Genomic DNA, 22042 nt, shown 5'->3' on the forward strand with positions numbered 1-22042 from the left:
CAAATGTGATATTAAATTTTTTTTACAACATTTCAATAAACAAGAAGTTAATTAAGAGACTTACATTTTAGACAGACACCATATTTCCTGTTTTTGCGCTATTTCGACAAACCCTAGTAGACGCAAAACAGCCACAGCACTGTTTTGTGTCTCTGAGCAACATGATGGTGTTTCGTTTCTGAATGAATCAAGCCTTTAAATGATTCGATTCAATCGCAGTGACTCACTTATTAACAGTGACTTGCTGCCACCTACTGGCCGTTTTAATTTCACATTTAATGTATCTTTTATTATTTAAATAATTTCAAATATTTATGTTTAATATATCAAAACATTCTTTATGTAGCTTCTGTGTTTCCTCTGCATTGTAAAGATGAATTTTGTTGAGACTGATTTCATTTTCTTGGTAACAGTCCAAATGTATTATTATTCTAATTCACTGATTAAATGTACGAATTTGACTCAAAAGATAATGCACACTTTTAGAAAAATAAAGGTAAAAATGCCCATAAACTGTAAAAATCAGTTTAATCTTATTGGAAAAGATTAATTTGTATCAGTGTGAACTGAACACCACACAGAATATGAAGAATATCAAAAACTGTAGGAGTCAGCTGTTCACGACAGTCCTTAAGATACCAGCACAATAACACACTCAGAAAAATATCGTCTAATTATTGCTATCGATAAAATCACAGAAAATGTCGAGATAATATTTTTTGTCAATATCGCACACCCCTAGTACAACCATTACATGTTTGCATCTACAGACAGAAGTACACTGTGCTCCTGCAACGTCAGCATCACTGACCTCTCGTGAACTTTGCCCTTCTCGTCTCCCAGGGTAACGGTGACCGTTCGGACCGTGCTGAGCTCGAAGGCCAGGTCGTACTGATGAAAGTCTGAGGTCACCCAGCCGACCCACACACTGGACGGCTCCTGGCCGGGGAAGATCCTCACCGAGTAATAATACTGACACACAGAGACAGAAGAGCGTCATGTAACACTCAGCGGAGAGCGGGACGTTCTGATAGTGTGTCTCTGTCGCTCACCGTTGATGTCTGTATGAGATTCTCACAATCGTCTCTCTCATCAGCCAAAACCTCCTCTGACAGACGAGCGTTACTGCTGGAGTTACTGCTGTTCATTTCAGGCTTCGTTCTTTTCAACGTGAACCTGAACAAACACACACATACAATTATACTCAAACACGTTATCAAACACATCATCATTCCTGCCAAAATCAGACTCAAACACTTCTCTCTTCAGAACACACTTCCTCATGTTTTCCTCTCGCGGAAGTGATTTACCATGCGTGCCAGCGTCAGTGGTGCACTATTGATTTGCCGTTATACTCTAACTCTAGCACTCTCTATTCTAATTCTATTCTATAAAAAAAAAAACACTAGCTTCTCTATTCTTTTTGTATTCTATCTATTAGTTTTCTTTTTATTTATTATACAGTTAACAAAAAGCAAAAAAAGGTCTCAAACACTAGCTTGCTCTATTCTGTTCTTTCTGTTTCCTTTTTATTTATTATATAATAAAATAAAAAAACCTTGCTATGTGTACTGCGTTAGGCTAACTGAGGCTTGTCATAGCACTTGCATATCATTGCTCTTTTGTTGATTTTGATTTGTAAGTCGGTTTGGATAAAAGCGTCTGCTAAATGACTAAATGTAATGACCTCTGTTTGATTTTGGAGGGTTTCTCCTGATTATGATCTTTGTGGTTGTTGAACTCATCTCGTTCTCTGTCGGGTCCGTTCGAGCTCACGTGACTGTGTGGCGTCTTCATCAGGACCTCGAAGTCCGACACAGTCTCGAAGTCCTCCAGATCTCTCTTGGGAGAGAAGAAGCTGCCGTTGGCGGGCAGTGTCCCGCCGGGCGAGCGCAGGAACGCCTCCGAGCACTCGATGGGCATGCTGAGACGATAGAACATGATGTCTGTGCTGCTGTTCTGTGAGCCAAATGACCTCTGCGTGACCTTTAGGCACGGCGGGCTCTCCACCGTCCCGTCGATCTGCGTGACCTGCAACACACAGAGAATCCTGTGAACGCTCAGTACTGCGTGACCTCTGACCTCGTGACCTGGTGTGACCTCTGACCTCGATGTGCTCGTGGTTGAGTGGGACGGGGATGAACTGAGGCAGGCGTTTGCTGATCCACATGGTCAGATCACGGTTCATGTTGACGGCGAAGGGTTCGTAGCCCTCCTGCAGGCCGCAGATGGTGAAGTACTTCAGAGTGCTCACGTCCTTCCCAAAGTTCATACGGCCCACCTGACACACGCCCAGACTACAGACCGGGATGAAACCTGACAACAATAACACACATCAGTGATCAGTTTACGAAGTCAATCATACTAGTGTTCAGTGTTAAGCTGTAATACACTGCAAAGTGCAATTTTCCAGTACAAATACCTAAACATTCTTAAATCAAGATGCATTTAGTTCAGATGCAAAATGACAAGTCTTGTTTTCTGAGAAATGTATCGAAATAAAGTTAGTTTTTGTTATTATTATTAACTAAAATCAAAACTAAAACTATAAAAAAAATAATTTCAGCTAGTTGCCAAGACATTTCTCATTTTCATTTAGTTTAACTTAATACTAAAATAGTGCTAAAATAAAAATAACTAAAACTGAATAAAAACTATACAGACATATACAAAAATAATAAAAATGGCAAAAACACAACAAAATTACTTGTTAAAAAATAAAATGAAAATAAAAAACCAAATTAAAATAATAATAAAAACTATAATAGTATCTGAATTACACTAAAATAACACTGAAAAATACACCAATGAGGTCAGAAAAAAAACTTTATTCAAAGAGAAAACATTGGCAGATTTCTGGCAGATATTTGATCTTGTTTTAAGCATGAAATCACTTTATTTTGATCACTTTCTCAGTAAACAAGACTTCTTATGTCACTGGTGTAAATGTATCTGGATTTAAGGATGGAAAACAAGACAAAAATACTGGTTAAGAACATTGAGAACACTGTTCGCAGTTTCTAATAAAATACTCTGACATATGACAGACCTGCCACTGACATCACAGAATAAGACATATGCTGATACATATAGTAATGGATGATGTGTCAGTGGTCAGCAGGTGGCGCTCATGTCTAGTTCTTACACTGCAGGATCTGTGAACAGCCGTAATGACAAATGACACAGCAACACTCACCTGCTGCTCACGATAACACTCCAGGAGACATAAACAAGACACAAGAGCTGCTGCAACTAATGCACGAGTGTGTGTGTGTGTGTGTGTGTGTGTGTGCGCGTGTGTGTCTGCTTGAGCATCAGTGTGTGTTTTGCAGTATCAGCTCTGTAGGTGTTAGCAGAGCTCAAGTCTGCTTAGCTCCAGTGCTGCATTCTCACACACACACACACACACACACACACACACTGTATCAGACAATATGACAAACAGTTAAATAAGAGGGAATGATGAACAGCTAGAAAGAAAGTCATTTCGGACGTGGAGTAAGTTATTAGATAATGATCAAAGATTATCAAGCATGTTATCAAACATTTATTTCTTTATAATAACATCACTTATGAAAGCAGGAACATAAAGACAATAGCGTCGGATTTGACTTTAATCAACGGGATACTTCACCCAAAAATGAAAACACTGTAAGAAAAATAAGATATTTTGAGTTTTACGGTCCATATAATGAAAGTTAATGGGCTCCAATGTTGTTCCAATGTCCTTCAAAGTTTGTGTCTCCCTGAAGAAAGAAACTCGTACAGGTTTGATTGATACTAGTGGAGTAAATGATGACAGAATGATGATTTCTGGCTGAACTATTGCATTAAATCATAGATTAATCACATAATGATGGACGTCCTACAAATATCCGAGTGTTCATTTCACCTAACAATCTTTTTTTAGCAGGATTAGGAAGCGTCTCACTCACCTTCCCAAACTTCAAAGTCTTTGAAGGCGAGTTCAGATCCCGAGTCGTCGAGCAGCACCTCTCCGTTGAGCGTGAACATCATGGTGCGTTCGTTCATGTCCACCATGCAGCCCACCACGTCTCCAGACAGCCATGAGCGGCCGAAGTGCTCGTTCCCCTGATGCCAGCGCTGAGCCTGCAGACACACACGTCAGCTTCCATCCGTCCTCAACACGTGTGATGCTTCTCAGTGTTTCTCCATTCCGCTCACCTTGAATCCATCAAAGACGAAGGCCTGGTCGTCTGAGCCCAGCTCCAGGTCCGGCAGACAGCCGGGTCTCGCCCAGCCCACCCGCATCTCTCCCGCCGTCACCACCTCCAGCTCAAAGTACCACTTCCCTCCGTTCACGCTGTACGTCTTCTCCGCTCGGAATATCCGGAATCGCTCGGCAGACATATTACCCACGTCTGCTCGAGCTGCTGCGCACAACACACACACATGTGAGCAAACCACAACTGCATGATGGTAATACACTAGTGTGCTCCCAAACAATGACAAATGCATTAAGAAGATATCGCCATTCAACTGTATCTTAATTTCATTTATTTATTCTTTTTTTTTTCTTTCTCTTTCTTTCTTTCTTTGAACAGAAATATTTAAATTCAGAAGTAAACTGAAAATGTCTCTAAGAGTTGCAATATTAAGTCTCCACTGTATAGAACAGTCCACAGTGGTCCTAAATTGAAGCTCCATAGTGACACTGGCATGAAATGCTTTCTATATTACAAGATTGCATTCAGAACTAAAAACCAACAATGCAGATCAACAATTTTGATGACATCATGCTGCACTTCAGATTGTCTGTCCAATCAAATGCTCTCTAGAATCTGAAGCATCCCGCCCCCTTCATTATAAGAGATGCTGAAGCTAAATCAGTTCTTCAGTTCATATATTTACTCATTTCTATATAATGAATAACACACAGTGCACTTTATAGGGAACAGGAAGTGATTCAGGCAGTGTATTTTGTATTTATTGTACCGTGTCAGGCTGTGAAGCAAGTGAAACACTATCAGCTATTTAAAAAAATAAGAGACAATCTCTTTAATTAATTTCATGTTTTAATACATTTTAACACAAAACTGAGCTCATCAAGCCACTGCACAAGTGTTAATTTTGTATATAATATACTATTATAGTTTTTTTAATTAGATTTTTTTATATTTTGTTTTAATTTTAATTTTTTTTTTAGTTTTTGTCATTATTTGTTTTTTAAAAATATAATACTATTAAATAGTTTTTAGTTTTGTAATTTTAGCATTTCCACTTATACTGAATGAAAATAAGAAATGTTGCCTTGGTAACTAGCTGAAAAAAATAAGTTTACGTTTTTTTTTATATTTAATGTTATTTCAGTTAATATTTATTTTATTTAAAGTACTGAAAACATTTTTTATGGCTAGACTCCTGGTACCGTGGTCTTGATCTGGGGCCTCCAGGTTGTATCCGTATCCCAGCAGAGTCCGCACGGCTTCCCGCAGACTGTCCTTGTTTGATTTCTTGGTTCTCTCGTCCAGAAGAACGTAAGGAACCAGACGAGGGTTCCTCTTGTTCTTGATGTCCTGCAGAGACACAGAGACAAACGAGTGTGAGGAGACATCACGGACACTGCGTGGGACTCGTCTGTGTGTTTAAGTGTCCGTCTGTGACTGTACAGATGAATCCAGACGTGAATCTCACTGACAGCTGTAATCCGGCTCCAGTCTCGTTCCTCAGTATCAGTCCGTTTATATCACACTAAGTATTTCTACTGTAAATTCACAAATTATATATTATACAAAGTATTTGCATTCATGTCAATTTTTCAGTGAATAAAAATCTTTAACTCGAAATCTGCTTCATCTCATTTGATTCTTTTCTCCATTTTCCTCTTTATTTGTACTTTTGTACTAAATGTACTCGTGTGTTAACGTTTTTAACTTTACTTCTACAAAACAATGTGTTTTTTATTTTTGTTTTTAATCAATATATGAAGGTGCTTTAAACTGAATCATTATATATTCTAATTAGTGCTGTCAAATGATTAATCGCGATTAATCGCATCCAAAATAAAAGTTTTTGTTTATATAATATATGTGTGTACTGTGTATATTTATTCTGTATATATAAATACACACACATACAGTATATATTTAATATATAAACATAAAATATTTTTCATAAATATATACATGCATGTGTTTGTATTTATATATACATTAAATATACACAGTACACACATATATTATATAAACAAAAACTTTTATTTTGAATGTGATTAATCACGATAGATTGTTTAACAGCACTAATTCTAACAATAATGCACAATGCTATCTTATTTTGTACATGTACTGTAACTTATCCAGATTCATTGTGAATGAAAAGAATATAATAATTTCATTCATTTCAACAAATTTACCATCAATACAGACACTGCGTTCATTGCCTCCAACATGTTTTCTCACTAACACTCAGAAACTCAGGAATAAAAGAAAGTTAAAAGTGTAAATATGACAATGACATTCATGTGCGTTCAACTCATAAATCCTATCGTCATGACTTGAACACACCGTATCATGCAGTGTATGTTTAGGAAGCATGTGTATATGTGGATATGTGGGTTTAGGACGGAGCCCGTCTGTATATTACATACTACAAACACTCACACTGACCTGCTGGACACCGTAGGTCCAGCCCTGCCGTATGCGGTCTCGGGCCCAGACGTTGTGAGCATTCTCTGCCAGCTTGTCCACCATGGCCTCCTGGGTAGACGCCAGTTTGATGTGGCTCAGGTCCATCGGGGCTGGTTTATACCCGCTGGACAGCTCGTATCTGACAGGAGAACACACGCTAACTGACCAGTACAGGAGCAACTAACACTTACTACATACATGATCTCAACAAACAGGCAGGAAACTCAGTGTAAGGTTTTGTTTTTTTAAATAACGTCCAAGCGGCCAGCGACAGACAATTTAGCCTTCTCAAATCATCACGACTTGCCTAAAATAAAATCTATAGAAATAAAACAGCTCAAGCATACCACAATGTTAGTTTAAACATTTAACCTATATAAATGTGCTGTTAGATGCATATCCAGTAGTTTGTGCGGAGAGAAGCTAAAAAATGCTTTACAGGACATGTGTGTCAACGCCTCAACTTACACTGAAAAAATCTTCAAATACGCCGTCATTTTTGCTCATAAAGGTAAGAGTAATACATCATTCGGAACTGTTAAGGGTCTACTTTTATTTTTGTGCCCTTACAATATGAACAAAACGTTGTGCTTTTGTAAAATAACAGTATGCTCTTTCTGCAGTTTCGGTCTTGAGCAGGAGCGCTGCACAGTGATGAACCAAAACTCAGCGAACACTTGCCTCACAGACTTGATAAATATATCTATAGAAAGCTTTGAACTACTTGAAAATGAAATAATTCAAATCGAAAACAAAAACTCTTTCATTATGTAATCTGTAAAGATGCATTTCTCTCTAAAGGCGCATCCAATGAGGAGATGGCGAGTCAGGATCATCAGCTTCATCTTTGTGACACTGACTCAGAAAACACTAGTTTATTAATAAATAATTCAAATATCTCCTTACTATACCCCCCAACACATTCATGGTAATTACTTTTGCCAGTAGCCTAATTTGCGGCAAGCTTTAGGCTTATTGCGTGTGCTTGAACGCAGAACTCTTCCAGCTGCACTGAAGGCACTCGCTGCTGCTGCGGGACACTAAACACCGCCGAGCCGCTCTTGACAGTTGTGGTAGCACGGTCTCATGTTCTTTCCTCCAGCGCGGGAAATTTTTAATCACCATAATTGATGGATGTCTAAAATATAAAAATAAGGAGAAGCCTAAAACAGGCCCAAGGCCCGGCCCGGCCTGTGTCTGAGCTATGACGTGAAAATTGGTCGGGCCCGAGCTGAAATGCAGGGCTCTACTCAACAGTACAACCCAGTTGGTCCATCTAGTTAACCAGTGTGATCTTTTATGGAAAAGTGAGATATAAAGTGAGATATTATGTGTGACACCAACATCCCAAACACAACATAAATCCAGACACACAAACATGTTAGTATGTCATGAATAACGTTTGACACACTCACTTTGCTGAAAGCTTCAGATTTTTGACTTTCTCTGCCGCTCGTTCGTCCGCCACACCGACATGACAGCCCAACGCCAGAAGAGTCCTGCAGCACACACATCAGATCACAGCATGATGGGAAATTGGGAATTACATGAGTCACACACAGCAGTAGCTATGTTTCCATCCAAAGTTACGAATTAAACTTATGTGCAAAATTGGAATATCGCATAAAACATTGGCGAATAAAGCACCATTTCCATTCCGGTGAGTTTTCAGAGAACAAAATCGTCACTTCCTGATTAACTTGTGCTAAATATCACAAAGAAAAAATGTATTTGCTGCAGCAGGAGAAGGCACTGTATATAAACATTTTTGTATACAATAAATTACAAGCTTCAGAGCACGCAGAGGAAACGTGGTCATGTTATCTTATTTTCAGAGTCTGCTGTTTGGGAACGCAGTTCTGGGAGTTAATTATAACAAAGCAGATGCTGTGCAATGAGATCGGTCCGTTGGTTGGTCCAGGTATGCTGTCTCATGGCAAAATCACATGTCTTTTTTTGATGCACATTAAGGAATTTGTTCGGTAAAAGTGTTTCCATCGTAGTTTATGCGCATCCCAAAATGCACATTAAAATAGGTGGATGGAAACATAGCTAGTGAAATCAATGCTAAAAACAATAAATGCAACTATACCATAAAATCACGTATAGTTATGAGAGCAAACTAAACTGAGCAACTTTAAAAGGAAGGAGAAACACGTGTCACATCTTCTGTTGTAGATGAAGTTTGTCAGTCAAACTCTACAGCAGATCAGATATGATCTAGACAGCATTAATCATGTTAGTATTTGATTTAATGAGATCAAATGTGACGCTCACAAACAAACATCAGTCACAGTGTAACCTCGTTCAGTCCAGTGTGACTCCTGCACAATCAGACACAACACTTCATTAAGACACGAGCGCACCGCAGGGACTCACACACACACACACACACACACCACAGGACTGTAATTAAAGTCATTAGAACGCTTCTGAAACAGAAAAGAAAGGAGGAGACAGAAAAGAAGAGTGCTGAAAGAGACAGACACTAATGACAGTCAAAGACTCTCCAGCACAAATATGATTCATCTCAAAGACAATGTGAATTTACTGACTCTATTGACTCGGATTGTGAGTGATTTACTAGTGAAGAACGACACCAATCAGTCGGATTCACTACATCATGATTTCAGCAGCATGTGTCTCTTCGCATATTTAAGTGCTCACCATCCAAAGCACATGAAACGCATTCACAAGTCAATACAAAAACAAGATCTTCAATCACTATACCAAATGTAATGTCATTTCTAACTTACTTGAGTGTCTCCTGAGACATCTGTAGGTTGTAGCTGCGCTCTTGTTCAGGAAGTCTGGAGAACTCCACCAGACACGGATGCTGCCGTTTATTATCATCTCTCACCTGCATCATGAACCATATTTGTGTTAGAAAATGCAGGAATTCATAACAGACCATACGAGTGCAGCTTTATGGGAGAAATGAAACTAAATCTGTTAAGAAGACTGTATTAAAGACAGAAAGTGAGAGCATGCTAATAAGCAGAACATCACACTGTGTGACTTTATAACACTGCAAAATCTCTCTGTGACCAATCGGAGAGCTGGAATACAGTGACCATAAGCACAGATTCTTCAGGACATCAAGCCATTCATTTCTGTAAATCTGCTTAGAATGAACATGAATTGAGAGAAGCTCCATAAATAAACTAATGGAGATCAAGAGTTTTCCACCACACACATATTCCACAAAAATACATGTATTTGATGTCAGTTAAATTAGGAACATTAAACGATTATGGCAGAACAATCAATCAAACGTTAACTATATTCACAGTAATTAAAAACCAAGCACATATTATGATTGCTTCATCATGTGACATGACTTGAAACCGTTGATCTAGTTTCAGCTGACTTTTCTCTTGCTCATCAACATCCTCACTGTTTCTGTTGGACTGGGGTTTGCAAGTTTTCAAAAAAAGCTATTAATTAATTATATTAAATTATATAAATTTAAATTCTAAATGAATAAATATTATTTGAAATAAATGTAAATAATTGAATTTAAAATTAAACAATAAATCAAACAAAATAAAGCACTTAATAAAAAGGATTTTTTTTTGACTATGTCATGTGACCATTTACCAATATCAGAGAACCGTGAAAATGCAAATGTGTTAATAAATTATTGAAATGCTTGGCTGACATGAAAAAGTTCCTTTATCTCTTATTCAGAGGAAGCGTTTGAATCCTCCACAGAGGACAGAAACACATGCTGAGTGTCTGACGCACCGCTCCGTACGTCCATCCCAACTCAATCTTGTTCATCACCCACAGCTCATGGATGTTTTCTGCCAGTTTCTCTCGGATCCGCTCAAGATGTGGCAGCAACACGATCTGGATGGCAGAAACACACACACACACATACTCATGAACAAACTCATTCAAACAACTGGTGTGTGTTCAGGTGTGTATGTGTTCCTGACTGGTGTGTGTGTATTTGACTGGTGTGTGTTCAGGTGTGTGTGTTTCTGACTGGTGTGTGTTCAGTTGTGTGTGTGCCTGACTGGTGTGTGTTCAGGTGTGTGTGTTTCTGACTGGTGTGTGTTCAGGTGTGTGTGTGCCTGACTGGTGTGTGTTCAGGTGTGTGTGTTTCTGACTGGTGTGTGTTCAGGTGTGTGTGTTTCTGACTGGTGTGTGTTCAGGTGTGTGTGTTTGTGACTGGTTTGTGTTCAGGAGTGTGTGTACCTGACTGGTGTGTGTTCAGGTGTGTGTGTTTCTGACTGGTGTGTGTTCAGGTGTGTGTGTTCCTGACTGGTGTGTGTTCAGGTGTGTGTGTTCCTGATTGGTGTGTGTTCAGGTGTGTGTATCTGACTGGTGTGTGTACCTGACTGGTGTGTGTTCAGGTGTGTGTTTCTGACTGGTGTGTGTTCAGGTGTGTGTGTACCTGACTGGTGTGTGTTCAGGTGTGTGTGTTCCTGACTGGTGTGTGTTCAGGTGTGTGTGTACCTGATTGGTGTGTGTTCAGGTGTGTGTATCTGACTGGTGTGTGTACCTGACTGGTGTGTGTTCAGGTGTGTGTGTACCTGACTGGTGTGTGTTCAGGTGTGTGTGTACCTGACTGGTGTGTGTTCAGGTGTGTGTGTACCTGACTGGTGTGTGTTCAGGTGTGTGTGTACCTGACTGGTGTGTGTTCCGGTGTGTGTTTCTGACTGGTGTGTGTTCAGGTGTGTGTTTCTGACTGGTGTGTGTTCAGGTGTGTGTTTCTGACTGGTGTGTGTTCAGGTGTGTGTGTTCCTGACTGGTGTGTGTTCAGGTGTGTGTGTTCCTGACTGGTGTGTGTTCAGGTGTGTGTGTTTCTGACTGGTGTGTGTTCAGGTGTGTGTGTTCCTGACTGGTGTGTGTTCAGGTGTGTGTTTCTGACTGGTGTGTGTTCAGGAGTGTGTGTACCTGACTGGTGTGTGTTCAGGTGTGTGTTTCTGACTGGTGTGTGTTCAGGTGTGTGTGTACCTGACTGGTGTGTGTTCAGGTGTGTGTGTATCTGACTGGTGTGTGTACCTGACTGGTGTGTGTTCAGGTGTGTGTTTCTGACTGGTGTGTGTTCAGGTGTGTGTTTCTGACTGGTGTGTGTTCAGGTGTGTGTGTATCTGACTGGTGTATGTACCTGACTGGTGTGTGTTCAGGTGTGTGTATCTGACTGGTGTGTGTTCCTGACTGGTGTGTGTTCAGGTGTGTGTTTCTGACTGGTGTGTGTTCAGGTGTGTGTGTACCTGACTGGTGTGTGTTCAGGTGTGTGTGTATCTGACTGGTGTGTGTACCTGACTGGTGTGTGTTCAGGTGTGTGTTTCTGACTGGTGTGTGTTCAGGTGTGTGTTTCTGACTGGTGTGTGTTCAGGTGTGTGTTTCTGACTGGTGTGTGTTCAGGTGTGTGTGTACCTGACTGGTGTCCACAGGTGTCGGCGTGAAGGCCGCCTGTGACAGTGTGATCGCGGGTCCCAGGAGGTCACGTGTTCTCCCATGATCATGTTTGTACTCCTGACTGTGCTCCACACGCAGCTTCTCTCGTGGTAAAACGGCCTCAAAACATGGAGCGTAACCGGACGGAGGCAGGAACTTAAACTCTCCATGACGACCGCCAAACAGGAAGCGCACTCTGAAGAGGACAAGAGTTATTCACCAATGCGTTCGACTTGAAGCAGCACTGTGCAGAATGACATCAAAGTACCGCGAGAGCGATAAGAGAGCAGATGGATCCTTAAGCTTTCGAATCGCTCTTGCGCTTGCGTCATACACTGATCATTCTGCGCAACACCGCTTCAAGTCTAACACACCTATTATGATGCTTTCACAACATTGATTGGTTTTTATTGAGCAGTTCTGCCATTCATGTGAGTTATCCGTCAGACTGACCAATGGCAGACAGGGGTGTGGCTGATGGAATAGTGGGCGTGTCTGGAGACGATGAGACTCACTTGACTCCGGCGGAGAAGGACACGACGGGGAAGAAGAGTCCATCTGAGTTGAAGTTCTCAAACATTCCCTGGACCGGCTGGCCGTTGATGCGGAAGGAGATGCTTGGAGCGCTGAGATCCAGACAGCAGCTGACCACATCCTCGGCCCGCAGCACGTGCTGATTGGGTGAGCTGACTGAACGTGCCACACAACCTGCCAATCAAAGCGCACTTTACAGTCACATGGCCCACGGCTCTTTAAAACCACTGACGTGCTGTTATGTGAGTAATGGTTTCACTACCATCAGCAGATATCTCACATCAGAACACACACACACACACACACACACACATTTACTCAGCTCTTTAAATGGGGACATTCTGTAGACTTCTACTGATTTTATACACTGTAAATACCATAACCTTAACCATTCAACAGGCCATCCAAGATTAGGATGAGTTTGTTTCTTCATCAGGTTTGTAGAAATGTGTCTCTGCATCAGTGTCTCAGCAATGGATGCTCTGCAGTGAATGGGTGCCATCAGAATGAGAGTCCAAACAGCTGATAAAAACATCAGAATGAGCTTTATTTGCCAGGTATGTTTACATATACGGGGAATTTGTTGTAGTGACAGAAGCTGAACAGTGCAACAGAAAGACAGCAACAGGACAGGACACAGATAATAAAAGAATAATATACAAATATACAAATAGGCAATGTGCAAAACAGCAAAAACACAATATATAATATAGACAATTATGTGTGTACAGGTCTGATATGTGCAAATTTGAAAAAAAATTCAATAAAATAAGTTTGTGTGATGAATAAATAATGTATAATAGTGTTGTGTGTTCCGCGTTTATTGTCAAGTGTTCATGAGATGTATTGCCTGAGGGAAGAAACTGTTCCTGTGTCTGGTCGTTCTGGTGCTCAGAGCTCTGTAGCGTCGAGCAGACGGTAACAGTTCAAAGAGAGAGTGTGCTGGATGTGAGGGGTCCAGAGTGATTTTACCAGCCCTTTTGCTCACTCTGGATAAGTACAGTTCTTGGAGATTAGGGAGGGTTGTACCAATGATTCGCTCAGCAGTCCGGACTACCCTCCGTAGTCTTCTGAGGTCAGACTTGGTAGCTGAGCTGAACCAGACAGTTATTGATGTGCAGAGGATGGATTCAATGATGGCAGAGTAGAACTGTTTCAGCAGCTCCTGTGGCAGGTTGAACTTCCTCAGCTGGCGAAGGGGTCTTCCACAGAGGGGTCATTAGATGTGCAGTCGTTGGTGTAGAGGGAGAAGAGCAGTGGGGAGCTCCAGTGCTGATGGTGCGGGTGCTGGATGTGTTTACCAAGCTTTACTAACTGCTGTCTGTCTGTCAGGAAGCTGTTGATCCACTGGCAGATGGAGGTGGGGACGGAGAGCTGGGTTAGTTTATTCTGAAGGGTGTCTGTGATGATGGTGTTAAAAGCGGAGCTGAAGTCCACAAACAGGATCCTCACATAAGTCCCTGATCTGTCCAGATGCTGCAGGATGAAGTGCAGTCCCATGTTGACTGCATCATCCACAGACCTGTTTGCTCTGTAGGCAAACTGCAGGGGGTCCCGTAAGGGAGGCCTTCAGATAAGCCAGCTGGTCAGCACAGGTTTTTAGGCAGGCTGGTGACACAGCGTCTGGGCCTGGTGCTTTCCTTCTTTTGTTCTTTCTGAAGACCTGGCGCACATCCTCTTCACTGATCTGAATTGTATGTGTGGGGGAGAGGGGGGTTGCTGGAGGTGTGAATGGTTGTGTGGAGAGGTGTTCAGGGCGGGTATGGGGCAAGGTTATTATAGTTTTAAATTTTTTAATTAGTTTTATTCTAATATTGTTTTCAAATTTGCTATAAAATTCAGTTTAGTTTTTATTAGTTTCATTCATATTTTTGTTAGTTTTAGTTTAGTTTTTATTTTGTGAACACATTTTTATTTAGTTTTTATATAGTTTCGTTTCAGTTTTAATTAAAGTTTAGCAGAATCAACAGATCACTTCCAGAGCGAAGGCCAAAGAAAGAAAGTTGTGCTTAATGTCATATCTGTGTTGAAATATTTAATATGAAAATAAATGTAGCCTAATTTGGTTATATTAGATGTCTTTTTTCTTATTTAACCATAATCATGATATCGTAACTGTTGTGTCTTGCTCACTTTTCCGTGAATAGCCACGTAAAAATCATAACTGGGTCTAATGAAATTCAATAATAAATGGCAATTGTATTTAACAGTAAAGGCTCATATTTGAATATGTTCTTTTCTTTATTTATGAAGAATTATAGGCGTGTATGAGATGTGATTTAGCCTATGCATATTTGTTCGAAAGCCAGGCAGAGTGATCACAAGATGCTAGGCCAAAGTATTGTATTATTTACAGAAAGGATAAGCGTGCTCATCTTTTTTTCTGTTAATTATCATGTTGCACTGCATGTCTGTTTTTCTTCAAAGCACCAACTTAGAATGCCTAATGTTGGTTTGATTGCTTGTGTTACATGAGAAAATAATTTTGCCCACCTAATGTTGTAGATTAATGCGGGTGCGTTTCGGGTCGCAACTCGCGGTCTTTATGTCAAACGGTTCTGGTCTGGTACAGGAATAAATTAGTGCTGCTGTTGGATAACGGGTCGGGTGTTCTGTTAAGTTTACCAAACAGGACCCGTGCAGGACTCTGCTTTAAACCGCTTTGCGTCTCTCAGTCAGATAACCCCATACACGTGATGCAACATTTACTGAGTCTTTCCCTAAACTCAGTCACACAGCTCATATATTTTTCCGCCAAGGGGTGAGAACGTAATAATTACGAAAACAATTATTTATTTTTGTTAATTCTTTTATTTCAGTTAGTTTTTCAATAACTGTTGTTAGTTTCGTTTCGTTTTTCAAATATTTTGTAATTTTTATTTTATTTCAGTTTACGAAATAGTTTTTTCATCAATCGTTTTTGTCTTAGTTTTAGTTTTCATTTACGAAAATAACCTGGGTGTGGGGTGATGTTTCAAACCTGCAGTAGAACTCATTCAGGTCGTCTGCCAGGTGTTGATTCTCCAAAGTGCTGGGGGATGGTGTCTTTGTGTCATGGTGATATCTTTCATACCTTTCCACACTGAAGCAGAAACACTGGAAGAGAATTTGTTCCTGAGCTTGCCAGAATAATTGCTCTTTGCCACTCTGATCTCCTTTTTCAGTGTGTATTTGGCCTGTTTATACAAGACTATATCCCCCTTTCTGTAAGCATCTTCTTTGGCCTGACGGAGCTGTCTGAGTTTTGCAGTGAACCATGGTTTGTCGTTGTTGTATTTTAGATGAGTCTTGGTAGGAATGCACATATCCTCACAGAAACTGATATGTTATTCAGTTATTATTATTATGATTATTCGAATCACAATAATCCACACCACTCCAGTCCATCAGTTAACATCTGGAGAAGACAAAAGATGAAACTAATCCTTCAAGACGTTTTTAACTAAAATAAGAGTCCATAATCCATAATAACGCTTCCTCCAGTGAAAAAAATGTTCTGGTCTGAATCAGGAGAGAAATCTGCACAGATCAAGCAGCGTTTACAAGACAAAACAGCTCTAAACAAATATGTGACTGGATTTTGATGTGAGAGACAACAGGAGATGGACTTTCTCACTGGAGGAAGAGTTATTATGGATTATGGACTCAATGTATTTTAGTTAAAAATGTCTTAATGATGGATTAGTTTCAGCTTTTGTCTTCTCCAGATGTTAACTGATGGACTGGAGTGGTGTGGATTATTGTGATGTTTTTATCAGCTGTTTGGACTCTCATTCTGACGGCACCCATTCACTGCAGAGCATCCATTGCTGAGACACTGATGCAGAGACACATTTATACAAACCTGATGAACAAACACACTCATCCTGATCTCAGATAGACCCGAGGGTGAAGACATATTCATTTGTGGGTGAACTATTCCTTTAAGTAGGCACGCATGAGCGCCGCATAACAGCGATTAACAATATGAACTGAAGAAGCTAAAGCTCCTCTCTGTTGTTACCTGCCCACAGGTGTAGTCCATCAAAACCGTATGAGTAGAGGTCGTCCCCAACGCCGTTCCCACCCCAGCCCTCTCCTCCGCCTGGATAAGGCCCGTAGCCCTGTGTTGATGCCCAGCCCACCCGCAGGTGAGTGGCTTCGGCCGTCACAAACGGCTCCACGTGGTCCACGATCAGCTCATAATACCACTTTCTGTACTGGGCGGAGCCTTCACTCACACCCAGGAAGATGTTGGGCCTCATGCTGAACGAGCGACACAAAGAGATAGTTGCAATGAGAGAATGTGAGGGGACAGGAAGTGCAAGACAGGAAGTGATGAGGACGCTGTCCTACCTGCTGACGTGATTGACGAGTCTCGTCTGCAGCAGCAGGTCTCTGCCGGGCAGCAGGTTATCACAGATCAGGTGCTGATTGGAGCGAACGGCCACACCGTGACACACACACAGAGAACACAGGACATCCAGCACCTGAACATTACAGACACACCGCCGTCAGTCCGGCTACGAGCTAATCATCCGCTTATGCTACAAGCTCGAAATGCCACAATGCATGATGACCTAAATTACACACTTCCACATATACAAATACAGGGCTCCAGACTAACATTTGACAGCAGTGGCACCAGCGCCACGAAGTTCTGCAGATGGTGGCGCCAGAAGCCGATTTGGTAGCACTGGGGGTGGTGTGTGGGAGTATAGATCATTTAATCATAAAATGACTATTGTTTTGCATTAATAAGTACAGTTACTAATAAAATTACATATTCATTTCTTGTTTATTTCATGTTTATACAGATTTGACTGTAAAGCACTAAGCTCGAGTTGGGATGCATACAAAATTTACATGCAAAATCTAATTTTTATATCGAAAATGTCGAAATTCCACTCTTATTAAATGTACCATTATTGTTCTATAGTATTATATGGAACTGACCAACTTCAGTGATTATGTGTGATTTAGTCTCAAATTGAAGAAAAGTTTGTGTTTTTCAAGGCACTTTGTAACTTTTCTTACTTCATACACAAAGTGTAAAATTCGGACAAAATCTGATTTCTTGATGATTTTATATTTCATAATAGTGATTTTACAATTTCAAAATATAGAGAAAAAGTAGAAATGAATCACTAATAAGCCAGTAGGTGCCGTCACATCGGATATCATTTTCATTTATTATAAGTACTAAAAATAATTAAAAATAAATAAAATAAACTTAAAACAATAAAAAACTATACAGGTATAATAAAAAGGGGGAAAAAAACCCATCCAACAAAATTACTTAAACTTAAAATGAAAATGAAAACAGAAAATATAAAAATCTAATTTTAAATATTATCAAAAACTGTAATAGTTTATTGTTGATACTAAAATAACACTAGTTTGAAATATACAATAAGCAGGTTTATATACACAATATTTGTACTTGCTTGTACTCTACCTTAAATGTGAAAGATTTATGCTGATTCTTAGCTATTTGAATAAATGCATTTTAAATCATTGAAATAAAATCAAACAGATGCAAATACTTAATGAACTATGCCATGATTCATGATTCATAACAACAGGGATATAATCAGTAATGATCTGAATTAAGGTGACAGTATTAAACATCAACAGATAAAGAACACAACCAACTGAGTAAAGCATGAAAACTAGTCATCAATAGAATGCCACACTCAACTTCTGCACAGGGAAAATAATCTGTGAATCAATTCTGAACAGTACAAATGAACGACTGAAATGAATCGCCAGCACTACATGATCAAAACAGAGAGTCTGACTGATTATCACATCATCTCACTCGTCTGCAAAGTCAGGTTACTGTAGTTAAGTTAGCAGCATCACTAGTTTAGTCACCTTGTGGTTGCGTCCGTGTTTGTCCAGCAGTGAGATGATGGATTTGATGTGTCCCTCCTTAATGATGTTCAGAGCTTCTGGACTCTCCACAAGAACACAGTGCAGAACCTCCAGAATCCCTGCAGACACACACACACACACACACACATCATCATCACACCATAATGATCCACTCGTTATAATAAAAGTGACCTGTGCTTGCAAAATGAGTCACAATGAGCAATTTTTACACTGTTTACATTATTAAAATACCTTCAAAATTATGTAGGATTTGTTGGAATCGGACAAAAAAATGACGGAGCTACACCTGTTTGAAGTCGATGGAGTCAGCAAAGTCAATTCTGAGAAAAATTGAGTTAAAAGTTTCCTGAAGGTTCCAAAGCAAAATCACCAGCAACATTACATCTTTTCCTCCAGTTATTTTCTTAATAATCATTACTAGATTAATAATCACTATATAATATTTTTTTTTTGATATTTTATCTTTGTTGTTATAAATAAGAACCGATACAAAAAGTAAATAAAAAACAAGTGCATTACCTACTTTTTTCATTTTACATCTAAACATAAGCATTCAAGTAAGAAAAACAAACAGTAAAATGTATAAACCACTTAAGTGTGTTCATTACAAATAAACAGAGAAAAGATACTCCTCTCAGAAAACGTACTAATAAAGATACTTTTAGATGTTTAATTACTATTTGGAGCACAGGGATTGCTAGATGAGGGCTTAATGAACTCATTTAAACAAACAAATCTCAAATTCAACCTTTTTGCCTTTTTTTTGCCTGTAGCTCAAAATTAGCCCGTGCGTATTACTAGTCATTTTGCCAGCACGGGTCACAAATAACACTACATACCGGACGATGCTTCTAGCCTCTCCAGACGACTGATCAGCCAATCCAGAGAGCCGGAAAACTGAGCACAATTCTTCCTGTTTCCTCTGATCAGAGCAGCTACAAGCAGACAGACAGATGATCATGTGACGGGAATAATACGATTCATTAGGAATGAAGCTCTTGAAAGGTTCATGAGGAACAGATTAACTATTACTGAATCACAGCAGTATGCAGTATATATATACAGTGTGTGTAGTGTGTGTTACAGCAGTAGTGCACTATGCTAAACACTAGTGAGTGATTGTGAACACAGTGCATCTCTCTCGTGCAGCAGGACTCGGTTGAGTCGCAGTCAGCAGATTTCACCGGTTATTGATGTGTGCAGATGGAAAGTGCTGGAATATAATTCGTACCCAGGTGCTCGTAGAGGGAGTTCAGGATGGACTTCCAGGATTCTCCTGCCTCTTTACCGGCCACGTCTGCAAAATGAGCCGCACTGCTGTACACATGCAGACGATCGATACACTCCAGCACCAGGTTGATCATTCCCTAGACACACACACACACACTCATGCATCCAGCTTACAGTTGAAATACTAGCACTGTCTCAGATGATTCTTTTAAAATCTAGCATATGGTTTAAAAGATAGTATTATGTCAGTTTCTCTACATCAGTATTTCGAGTTTAATTCAATGCGTTACTTATTTGTGATATTTACTAGCAATTTCTGAGTGAAATTGGTTTCATAGTTAGTCCTAGACCAGATTTCTGTTCAGTGTATTGTGAATCACATGACTTGAGTTGTGCTTCTTCCACATGGAGACAACAACAGGAGAGCTCTGATTCTAAATGAAACAAATCCCACGCTGTGTCTGGTGTTTCTGTGATCCATACCTCCTCCTGGAAGAGGTTCTGTCTGCTCTTGAGCGCTCGCAGGCGGTTCTGTTTGTCCTCGTGCTCCAGGTGCTCGTCGGGCGGATGGAAGTATCCGATCAGATCCTGAAGACTCAGACTGACCGATTCGATGGGCAGATCGAGGGTGGATGTCTTCCCCTTCTTACTCAGAGCGTCTAGACCCCTGCGCTCAGGGAGGAGGTAGAGGACCGTTAACAGATAAAACACTCTGTGTGTGAGTCTGTGTGTGTGTTTCTGTGAATTGTGGGGACTTTCCATAGACTTACTTGCTTTTACTTAATTATCCCCTAATTATCCTATCCCCTAACCCTAAACCTACCCCTTACAGAAAACCTGTTTGCATTCTTACACTTTCAATAAACATAATTTACTGTTTTTAATTGTTTTTTTCCCTCGTGGGGACCACAGGCTGCTCCCCACAATGTCAAAAATGTCATGTTTTACTATCCTTGTGGGGACATTTGGTCCTTACAATGTAGCATAAACAAGTGCAAACATCTGTGTGTGTGTGTGTGTGTGTGTGTCTGTGTGTGTGTGTGTGAGGTTTTCACGAGTTCACCTGGATCTGAGAGTGCTCTGGCCCAAAACTTTGATATGTACCTCAGACACAGGTCGGGACAATATTATTTTAGTATCACTGAGATACTATCTTGTTTTTTGTAAATTTTTGAATTAGTTTTCCTTGTTATACTTTCTGTTTTCATTTTAATTGTAGTTAAATTTGGAATAATTTAGTTGTTTTTGTCATTTTTGTTAGTTTTTTTGTAAAACATGTCTATATGGTTTTTATTCATTTTTATTTCAGTTTTAGTTTAGTTATTTTAGTACTTCATTTTAAACTAACCCTAACAAAGAAATGCTGCCGTGTTCGAATAACGATGATAATCTTCGGAGACCGATTGTAGTAACCTCGGGTTCTCTGGAAATTTTAAACAAATTTTAAACAAATATGCCAAATGAACCCGAGAAGACCTGAATTCTTTAAAAACTGTATTATTTAAAACAAATACATATTAAACAATTCTATGACAACGTTATTATTATTATTGCTTGCCCAAGCAGAAAAACAATGTCCTGTTGCCAGATATTGATTATATTTAAACACCTAAATGCAGCTGATGTCAGACTGACTCAACTAAATGCACTGAAAATCCATGGGAAACATATTCTACCACATATTTCCAGATGCACAAGTGTCAGAGAGAAGAACTTCAGATGTAGCTGCTTTTGACATCTGTGTCCAGCTGGACTTAATTTGATCTATTTCTTCAGTTTTAAAAGTTAATTTATGCAGGTGTGCTTCAGGTACAGATCTCTAGCGTGTGATGAATGATCATCCTTCACTCATAAAGTGATTGTGAAGATCACTGCTCATCAAACGTCAACACAAAGTCCTCAATCAGAAGTAAACGTGTTACCTGATGAAGCGGTTGAAGAGGAAAACTGTGCTGCGAATGACTCTAGCGGTGCGCGACTCCTCGTGCTGTGATCGCGAGAGCGTCAAACCGTCATCCATGTGACCCTCATGATGCATGATTGCCTAAAACACACACACAGATTACATTTATCATCCACTCGAGTGTGTGTGTGTGTGTGTGTGTGTGTGCGCTGCAAGCAGTAATGATGTGGGTGTGAGAGTTTGACGTGTCTGTAATGAATCTCTCTGAGGAGCAGCTCACAGGCGTAACGTATGAATGAATCCATCACACTGAACTTACAGTGACACACACAAACACACGCTCTCAGATCCCGTCAAACTACGGATGCACAATATTGGATTTTTGCCGATATCCAATATGCCGATATTTTGCCGATACCGATATATTTCCTTTTGTTTG

General features: G+C 40.0%; 1 protein-coding gene across 1 annotated transcript in view; it reads right to left on the minus strand.

Moving 5' to 3' along the window:
- LOC306851922 (ryanodine receptor 2) overlaps positions 1-22042 on the minus strand; it is a 155991-nt gene that overhangs the window by 90964 nt on the left and 42985 nt on the right. Inside the window, exons 12-31 of the mRNA XM_079388432.1 lie at positions 21623-21744; positions 20184-20367; positions 19702-19837; positions 19310-19405; positions 18450-18568; positions 16929-17062; positions 16597-16838; positions 12575-12767; positions 12039-12255; positions 10395-10499; positions 9404-9507; positions 8063-8146; positions 6627-6786; positions 5390-5537; positions 4186-4394; positions 3936-4110; positions 2108-2316; positions 1688-2031; positions 1053-1176; positions 812-972 (exon numbers count right to left, since the gene is read on the minus strand). Coding sequence (XP_079244558.1) covers positions 812-972; positions 1053-1176; positions 1688-2031; positions 2108-2316; positions 3936-4110; positions 4186-4394; positions 5390-5537; positions 6627-6786; positions 8063-8146; positions 9404-9507; positions 10395-10499; positions 12039-12255; positions 12575-12767; positions 16597-16838; positions 16929-17062; positions 18450-18568; positions 19310-19405; positions 19702-19837; positions 20184-20367; positions 21623-21744 — 3266 coding nt within the window. The remainder of the gene's footprint in view (positions 1-811; positions 973-1052; positions 1177-1687; positions 2032-2107; positions 2317-3935; positions 4111-4185; positions 4395-5389; positions 5538-6626; positions 6787-8062; positions 8147-9403; positions 9508-10394; positions 10500-12038; positions 12256-12574; positions 12768-16596; positions 16839-16928; positions 17063-18449; positions 18569-19309; positions 19406-19701; positions 19838-20183; positions 20368-21622; positions 21745-22042) is intronic.

Source organism: Barbus barbus (assembly GCF_936440315.1).
Source record: "Barbus barbus genome assembly, chromosome: 32".
NCBI lineage: Eukaryota > Metazoa > Chordata > Actinopteri > Cypriniformes > Cyprinidae > Barbus > Barbus barbus.